At 39.1% G+C, this 9,859-nt stretch overlaps 1 protein-coding gene across 1 annotated transcript in view; it reads right to left on the reverse strand.

The window, feature by feature from the left end:
- Positions 1 to 9,467, reverse strand: part of STK31 (serine/threonine kinase 31) — a 90,778-nt gene extending 81,311 nt beyond the window's left edge. The window contains exons 1-3 of the mRNA XM_032643175.1: positions 9,446 to 9,467; positions 2,974 to 3,012; positions 2,833 to 2,885 (exon numbers count right to left, since the gene is read on the reverse strand). Of these exons, the coding sequence (XP_032499066.1) occupies positions 2,833 to 2,885; positions 2,974 to 3,012; positions 9,446 to 9,458 (105 nt within the window). The 5' untranslated portion in view covers positions 9,459 to 9,467. The remainder of the gene's footprint in view (positions 1 to 2,832; positions 2,886 to 2,973; positions 3,013 to 9,445) is intronic.
- Between the last annotated feature and the right edge of the window lie 392 nt (positions 9,468 to 9,859).

A 9,859-nucleotide genomic window follows, 5' to 3' on the forward strand; every position in this document is an offset into this window, starting at 1 on the left:
TGTTTCTAAATCTCTATTTACTCTTCATCCACACCCTATCCCAACCTAATTAAATGTTAAAATTTGCACCTTTTTTCTCCTGCCATATTCTTTCTGTAGGATTACTATTTTATTCTCGCCCTTCCTGTTACACAGGATGTACACAACTGGTGTGAAAAAGTACAATACATTCTACAGCTGAGCACCACTTTCTGTAACTGAACAGGCAAAGAAATTATACTGAACATCAGCATCTGGCAGTATTTTTCAGAAAAAAAAAGTGTCTAAAGTGGGTTTAAATTGATTAACACTATTAAATCACTTCTAATATTTCATATTATATGATTCAATACAGCCATACAATTACATAAAATGTGTTAACATCAAAGAACACAACCAAAATTAAGATAGCAAACAAAGCCTATATAACTTTTTTTAACAGAAAATACTCTTGAAACCTGCATGTAACTGCCCATCCTTTTAAAGAAAACCTACTTAAAGCAAAATTATCAACCTCCAGAAAAATCACACACAGTAAGCCTATCCCCACAAAGTGTACAAAATGCACACTTAAAAAATACAAAATTAAAACAACTGTAAGCAACAGGTGAGCTGCATATTTATAAGAATGTGAAAAGAAGTCCTCCCATTTTTAGCGCTGTTGTATAAAGAACTGTCTTTTGATGTGAAATTCATGAATTGTCCTCCTGTTGGGACCACACTTTACAAAAATACCATGTTTTTGAAATGAGATTACAGAGCAAGATAGAGCATCTTAGCAATGTCACCTTACTAAAGTTTTTTTCTTTGATTTTTACTACTTTATCAAAATATATCAAACCTTTATCAAACATCAAAAAATGTTCCTTAGATATATAGGATTCATTTTTTAAATTCTTGCTTAGAAACAATATACAAAGGAGAAGCATATTTACTCCCAATCACACTCCTGAAAGATGCTTCTCAAGGTTGAGAAGGGTCTTCTCTCTTTTTCTCACTGGTTGTTTTTGGCCTTAGCATGTGTTAAGATGTGAGATTTCAGGTTAGTCGACTGAGCAAACTTCTTATTACAACCGTCGAAGGGGCACATACAGGGCGTGTCTCCGGTATGGATTCGCACATGTGTGCACAAACAATTTGCTTCTCGAAAAAAATCATTCGATTCATATGGACGCCTTATCAGTTTTCACTTAATCTTTTCATCCAATTAAGATATTTTTCCTCACTTTTTGAAATATGTTTAAATTTCTACAGGGGCCTCAACTTCATGGTTGAAATCAAGGTTGGCAAATTACGGGCTCTCCTACCTCTTTTGGTAAATAAAACTTTAATAGATCACAGCTATACATATTTATGTATTGTCTATGGCTGCCTTTGCACTACAATGGCAGCTTTTGTATTGCTGAACAGTTGCAAAAGAGACCCACAAACCTTAAAATATTTACTATCTAATATTTCACAGAAAAAGTTTGCTGACTCCTGGTTTAAATGATAGTTCCAAATTCAAGCAACAGCTTCACATAAAAGTTAATAAAAATCAAAGTCTAGAGGTGCAATGACCAATACAATAGCCAATTCTTACTTGAAATATGGCTAGTCTGATTTAAGTTGTGCTGGAAATCTAAAATATACACTGGATAGGAAAAAAAGGAAAATAAACTATCTTGGTAACATTTGTATTTATTATATTTTGAAATGATATTTTGGATATGCTGAGTTACATAAAATATATTTATTAAAATCAATTTTGCCCATTTCTTTTTACTTTTTTATGTGTCTACTAAATTTTAAATTACTTATATGGCTGACATTGTATTTCTACCAGACAGTGCTGGTCTGAAAATCTTATTTAAGATAATAAATGTTTTTCCTATATAATGAGCTTAAAAATATCATTTATCATCCAACCTGGAACACTGTTGAGAGGGTCACAGGTGCTATTAATGCAGAGACAATGGGCATTGAACCAGAACATTGTGGGGAACCTTTAGAAAATATGTTCATAAGCAGAGATACAAATTTGCCAAAATTTTTCTATGACTATCACCCTTCTATAATGTTTTCTATATAGATTTAGGAACACTGAGTTAATCATATGTCTTCTATAACCTTTCTTCTCATAAATCCTATTTCCCACATTGCCAATTCACTCTACCTGTACAAAAAGGAGTTCTCAGGCTGTAGAAGTACAGAGAAATGTTATTCCCTTCCCTCCTATATCATGTAGTTCACAAAATTAAAAATTAGTGAGTAATTGTGTACCTCTGAGGGATTCACCTTTTAAATTCTGGAACATAAGCACTTTGGTGCCTTGTTTTGTATTTAAAACTGAGTAAACTTATCTGTCCTGAAGCATGCCAATGTAAAATTATAAATGTTCCATTAGTACTTCCAGTTATATGATGAGAAAAACATTGTACCTCAAATTCAAAATTAAGCCAATAGAAAAAAATGACTGAAATTTTAAAACTTAGTATCACTTAAGAAACAATCTTATCAGAGACCTCTAGATGGGGCTGTAACTTCAGAAATAAAACAGTTTTTCAGCATCTTCAGTAATTTATGCAGCCTAGATGTGTTAAATTGAATGTAATTCTAAAACCACAATTTTGCTGTTTTCTTTTTTAACTCAGTGTATTATGAGCATACTACTCATAATTCTGGTATTAAGTTCCAGCTGTAACCATTTGTCTTCAATAATGCCCTGTGTTAAATAACGTTCAATAAAAATTAAGCATTGAGAATAACAATGATATATATACATTACAGGGTTTTTATTTTTGTTTTTGTTGGGGAGGACCTGGATTAGTGGAGGAAAGGGTGGGAGAGGAAATCAACCAGGCTACTATTTACCTGGGCCCAAAACGTTACTGCATCTTCTACATGACTTCCAATCACATCTTCAACTAAAACCAAATCACAATGCAAAGAAAATTAGAAATTAATCAAGATCATCTAGCTCTTACAACCAAAAATAATTTTTAGTGTCAGTACCTTTACTGTAATGTACTTCTTCATCCATTTGGACAATTCCTGAAAAACAATTCAATACTTTGAATTAGGTTCCATTAATCTGTCCATTAACACTGAATAAAGACTAAACCATATAATGTCCGAATTCCTCCAAATACGTTTTGTCCTAAGTTATCAAAATTTAAACTCTATATTAAAAACAACCCCAAAGATAGTTTATTCAATAATTGTTTTCAGTATATTGTATTTTGCAATTTCATCATACGCAATTTCTATCTTTGAAATTATCTCTTTAGCCAAACCTTTACAAATTTACCTTGAAGTGTATAATTCATGCACACTTTGATCAGTTAAATAAATACTTCAGAACAATGTGCATACTCTTCTAAAATAATTGATGCCCTCCTCAAACATGAGTAGGACTTCCATAATTTAAACAAAAAGAAACACTACAAACATATGTAAAACAAATGCTTCCGACTGGTATTTAATTTTTAAATAAACATATCCATTTTATTTAAAAGGCATAGTTGTTTCTGCTTTTGAAGATACCCTGCATTTAAAAACTGCAAAATGAATCAAACTTTACACATACCTTCAAAAATAATTTTCATTAAATAATTTGCTTTCCCAACTGCAAAATATTTCAAGATAAATGTCTACTAGTTTATAATTTTATCCTTAAAACACCAGAAGATTGCACTTTACATGCATAAATGTTGGTTTTTTGAAGGAAATGGAAAACAATAAATTTTTTTAAAGAAATTGAAGAGTTAACTAAACATCACTACACCAAAGCTCCAAATACTCTCCCAACTATGGGGTAAAAGTTAACCCTAATGGGGGGGGCAGGGGGGAAGGTCGTAAAAGTTTTTTAAACTTATTTTCGTTACAACTTTAAAAAAAAATTTTCGCATACACTAACACATCTTTAAAAGAAGGATTCTTCCTCAAATACTGGCCAAAAGTAATTTTTAAATTGAGCAAAAACTTGTAAAACCAAGTTGGAATCTGTTCAGGGAAACTATATTTCACTGGAAGACACTGGCTTAAACTTAGTAAAAATGAAATGTTTACTTTGGGAATCGCACCACACGATCTAAAAAGCCACTGCTAGAATAATGTTTAAATGTTACTTTTAAAGGGGTCAAAAAAGACTTTTCGGGCTTCCCTGGTGGCGCAGTGGTTGAGAGTCTGCCTGCCGATGCAGGGGACACGGGTTCGTGCCCCGGTCTGGGAAGATCCCACATGCCGCGGAGCGGCTGGGCCCGTGAGCCATGGCCGCTGAGCCTGCGCGTCCGGAGCCTGTCCTCCGCAACGGGAGAGGCCACAACAGTGAGAGGCCCGTGTAACGCATAAAAAAAAAAAAAAAGACTTTTCCACATGGTTATGAAGGAAGTGATGCTGCACCCACTTTCTGCAAACCTGGATTACCAAACGGCACTTCCAATTCACATCGAGAGTTTCGAATAAGTCCAGTCCAGGTCGCTCCTTAACACCTATTTCAGGAGGGATTTCGAAGCTTAAACGGCACGTAGTTTTCGGGAAGAGAAAATTCCACCCGACAACAGGCCTGCAGGTCCCAGAATACGCAGGCCTGTTATTTGCAGGCCGGCTTCGCCTCCCGGCACCACACTCAGCAATTGGAGTGCCTGTCACGCTCAGAAGTGCGCCGGCGGCTCGGAGACCAAGAAGGCCAGGAAACGGGCCGTGCCCATACTGCTCAGCCCTAAAGACCACCAGAGGTGAAAATACGGTCCCTGAAGCAGCCACCATCGAACCTACCAAAAAGACTCCTACTGACCTCGCACTTTTCGCCAGAGAAGTTCTAGAAAAGTGCCCCGGCCCCACACGCTGGGCCCTCAGCCTCCCGTCCCTAGGCCGTGGCTCGCAGTCAGCTCGCCGTCAGCTCGCCGTCAGCCGGACGTGACGCAAGTGCAGAGGCTTACCTCGCTTGCCCCTGCCCCTCTGGCCCCACACTGCGCTTGCGCGATCTTTGCTGCGCCTTCATACTGGCTCAGCGCGAGCCCGTGCCTCGCTCACGTGACCACCAAGGCCTGGGGGCCTAGGGCGGGGCGTGCTGGCTGAGGCCAGGCACCCGGCGGGCAGTGCGCGGAGACTGCGCCTGCAAGATTTATGGGCGGGTATTCCCAGCACCTGCGGGCTAATGGCTGCTTCTTTAACAAGCCTTCAAATAATGATATAAGGTGGTGGTTTGGATTTTGTGGCCTTTCCTAATTTGTACGCGGTGATTAAAATTTTAAAGCAGCCAAGTTAGAAGAATCCCGGCATTCTTTTTTACAGGTGAAAAGGAGAAAATGACTTTAGTTAATGAAAATGTGGTTTTCAGATTGGTAGCTTTGCAAGCATTACTCGGTCCAGCCTAGCGTCAGATCCCTCTCTTGTATTGCAGCGTTTTTCACATTAAGGGGGGAAAACTAATATAGCTTATCTATCCGGTTATAAGCAGATATTACCTTTTGTGGCAAACCTTTCATAACAGTAGAAAATTATCTGCATTCTTTTTTTTTTTTTTTTTCTAGTACGCGGGCCTCTCACTGTTGTGGCCCCTCCCGTTGCGGAGCACAGGCTCCGGACGCGCAGGCTCAGCGGCCGTGGCTCAACGGGCCCAGCCGCTCCGTGGCATGTGAGATCTTCCCGTACCGGGGCACGAACACATGTCCCCTGCATCGGCAGGCGGACTCTTAGCCACCAGGGAAGATCTCCATTTTTTTTTTTTTTTGGCAGTACGCGGGCCTCTCACTGCCGCGGCCTCTCCCGTTGCGAAGCACAGGCTCCGGACGCGCAGGCCCAGCGGCCACGGCTCACGGGCCCAGCCTCTCTGCTGCATGTGGGATCCTCCTGGACCGGGGCACGAACCGGCGTCCCCTGCATCGGCAGGCGGACTCTCAACCACTGCACCACCAGGGAAGCCCCCCTCCATTAATTTTTAACTGCTTGATTGAAGTATAATTAATATACAATAACCTGCAGGTATTAAAAGTACATATTTAGATGGCTGAACATATTATATACTGTTGCAGTCATCCTCACTGTTAACAAAGATAACAGTCATTTCCTTTACCCCCTCCCAAAAGTTTCCTCATGCCTCTTTATAGTACTTGGCTCCCCATGTCTACCCCAAAGAACAGATTCTGCTTTCTGTCACCATATGTAAGTTTGCATTTTCTAGAATTGGATGTTAATGAAATCATATAGTATGTCCATTTTCTCTGTTCTCTTTCATTCAGCATAATTATTTTGAGATTCATCCATTTTTTCACATGTATCAATAGTTCGTTGCTCCTTATTGCTAAGTACTATTCCACTGATACCAGCTGTGGGGTTTTAGTAGATACCCTTTATCAGATTGAAGAAATTACCTTCTATTCTTAGTTTGCTGAGAGCTTTTATCATGAATGTATGTTCAATTTTGTCGAATACTCCATCTATTGTGATGATCATGTGGTTCTTTTTTAATTAGTTAATTAATTAATTAGTTAATATGATGAATTACACTGGCTAATTTTCAAATGTTAAACCAACCTTGCATCCCTTGGATAAAACCCACTTGGTCATGATGTATTATCCTTTTTATATATTCTTGTATTAGATTTGCTAAAATGTTAAGAATTTTTGTATCTATGTTCAAGAGGGATATTGGTCCGAAATTTTCTTTTCTTGTAATGTCTTTGGTTCTGATACACAGCAAAGTAGATGACCTTCCTTCTGACATATCTTCAGGAAGTCAGTAATAGCCCAATGCTACATCACAATGCCTATGCCATTCACTTCACTTCATCTAATCATGTAGCCACTGTATCATCTCACATCATCACAAGAAGAAATGTGGCTACAGTACAACAGATTGTGAGAGAAAATTTTTATCACATAATTTTTTACAGTATATTGTTATAATTGTTCTATTTTGTTAGTTATTGTTAATCTCTTACTGTGCCGAATTTATACATTAAACTTCATCATAAGTATGTATGTATAGAAAAAATGTAATATTTATAGGGTTTGGTACCATCTACGGTTTCAAGAATCCACTAGGAGTCTTGGAACATATTGACCGGGGGTAAGGGGGGACTACTGTATTCTGCTGTCATTAGGCTGAGTGTTCTATAAATGTCACTTAAATCAAGTTGGTTAATAGTTGTTCAGGTCTTCTATATCCCTACTGACTTTATATATACATAACCCATTGGTCAGGGAGGCCCTTAGGTCATTAACTCTGACTCAAGCCTGCAGCACCTGAGAAGCATCTAGGGCAAAAAGCAAGAATTATCAGCTTCTATCCCAATTATATATATTTAAGGACTGTAGAAATAAACAAAGAGTGTGGCCAGACCCACTGTACCCACTGAGATGGACTTTGGCCAGGACTTCATTTATCATTGGGCTTCCATAAAACCAGAGGACCATAATGGTGTTTTGGGTCCTTTGGGATCCATATCAGCTCAGATCCTGTCCAATAGTCCTTGGTTTAAAATCTTAATATTCCTCTTTCTCTACTGCATAGTTACCCTGGTAAATGGTGTTAAATGACTGACCCTTTGGGCAAGCATCAAGGCGATGTTAATCATATATACTTGAGAATCCTTCCTCAAAGGGATCTGGGCTTTCCCTTCCATCAATGGGCTCTAGATCTGAACTGCCTTAGATTCAGAAATTGAGTGAGGAACCATGGTTATACAAGTCAAATAACATCCTAATCAGCAGTGCTTCTATCTTTCCCCTTGGAACATCATGATCTTAACCTTCTTCACCAATCCATGCCTTTGTACCTATTATGTCCATTGGGCCTCTGACAGTTAAGTTCCACAACCTGGCCTTTGACATTTCTGCATCCCATCATCTACACTTATATAAAGGAGCCCAGTATCATGGCAGCATCTTCTACCATCAACTCTACCCTGCAGAGGTTAGCCACTGCCGAACTTCTGTGTTGCCAGTATATTCTTCACCATTACATTTCTTATTGCCTTAGTTACAAGCATCATCTGAGCCTTCCCAAAGAAAACAGTCAAGTGGTAGCTTCTCCAGTTTTAAACAACAAATCCATTCTAACATTGCTGTTTTCTTGAACTTTCTGACCCCCTCCTCAATACTATGCCAAATAACTTCTGGCATTTCTACCATATCTTCCATATGCTATCCTAGCAATGTGTTAGGACCAACTCCAGATACCCTTGCCAGGACGTTAAAGCCTGAGTCATGAGTAAGTGCTACTATGTCACTCTTTCCTGTCAAGCCTTATATTCCACTCCCTGATCCAACACCCTCAAGATCTATTCCCAAACATGTTTCCTAGGTTTCTTCCAGTACATCTAGACCAGAACCTGCAGTTCATGCAAATTGTAACCTATCCTCCTATAGGAAGGACTGTATATCTGCTCTAAGGGTATGCTGAGATCTGATCCTAGTTACCAGTTCAGAGTCAATGAGGCATAGCAGGGATGGGTCTTAAGGAGAACAAGTATTATCTTGCAATGCAAGTGCCTCAAATAGTCTTTGCAGGATCTCCAGGCAAGGGCAGACTGCTCTCTAGCAACGTGGAGGAGACTGCTTCGGCCAGCTCAAAGGTTCAGGAAAACCTGAGGGTTCAATATTTCTCAGGCTCACCAACACACATGTCCCCATTGCATGTTTCAGGGTTCCTTTTCCTGTAGGCATGCTAACTTTGGTGGAGGAAATGATCAAGCCTGTGCATTCAGTTTCCTTTGCAGCCTTGCCACCTCTACTATTAAATTTGGGCTGGAATGTCAGCACAGATGGCCTACATCCGCATGAGATGAGATTTTTCTTGAAAGGTGCTATTGAGGCACTCTGGTTTCCACAGCATGCCTTAAGTAGCTAACATGAACCGATGCCATTTTCTTTTTTCAAGGTTTCCAAAGCAGTTAACAATGGCTAAAGTACAGCTCCATCTTTATAATTTCCGTTAGTCCCATTCCACAGTAATGTCACTGCTACGGTATAACCTAACACTTCACCTTCCACCTGCTATTCACGCAAATCCACTACAGTAACTGTGATGCATCTACATGCCAGGAGTTATCACTACCCCACTTATCACCAGCTATGGGTCTTTATTGTCATCTATTCAATGAATATTGCAGTCACAGAATCCCATCCTGAGGGTTTGCTTTTTAAGGCCATTCCTGATACCTGTCATAGGCTGGGTTTACCCCTCACAAAAAAGCAAAGCCTAAGACAAATGTTCAAATACAGGTAAGTATATTTGGGAAGTTATCTGAGGGAACCAGAGGAAGGAGTCAGGGAGTGGAAAAGGGGAAAAGAGAAAGCTAACATAAGGATGTGGGGTTGACCATTGCTATGGGTGACTAGTGCTCAATCCTATTTTCTGAGAAAGATTATGAAAGGCATCTCAGAACTGTCTTCCCAGCAGAAGGAAGGGGAACTATTTATCTATCTATTGGCTTCCACCTCCCATTAGTCAAGTTTGGTCCCAAGGTCATTAACCCACCCGTGTATTTCATACATGTATGATGCAGAAGGGTTCCAGTGGGCATCCCAAGCCACAGTGTCAGAGGATCTTTAGAGAAGACAGCAAGACAAAGTGCCATCAAATGGCTTCCACGTGAAGCTGTCAGAAGCCTGCTTGGAAGTGTCTCACAGCAGTACTGGAGTTAGAGGTGCACCAAGAGAATTTGAAGTGGCACACGGGAGGCATCAATACAGTTATAAACAATGCATAGTTAACAAAACAACTTAAAAATCATTAGATACCACTAGAAAATGATTATATAATTTTAAAATACACTTTTTTATTTTAAAACAAATCAACGTTACGAAGTTTGAAAAATAAAAATTAAGGATATTCATGTAACTATTTTGAATGAAATATATTTGTTCAAAACGCTCAATAATATCTTTAATT

The sequence above is a fragment of the Phocoena sinus genome, chromosome 9 (genome assembly GCF_008692025.1).
Source record: "Phocoena sinus isolate mPhoSin1 chromosome 9, mPhoSin1.pri, whole genome shotgun sequence".
Lineage (NCBI taxonomy): Eukaryota > Metazoa > Chordata > Mammalia > Artiodactyla > Phocoenidae > Phocoena > Phocoena sinus.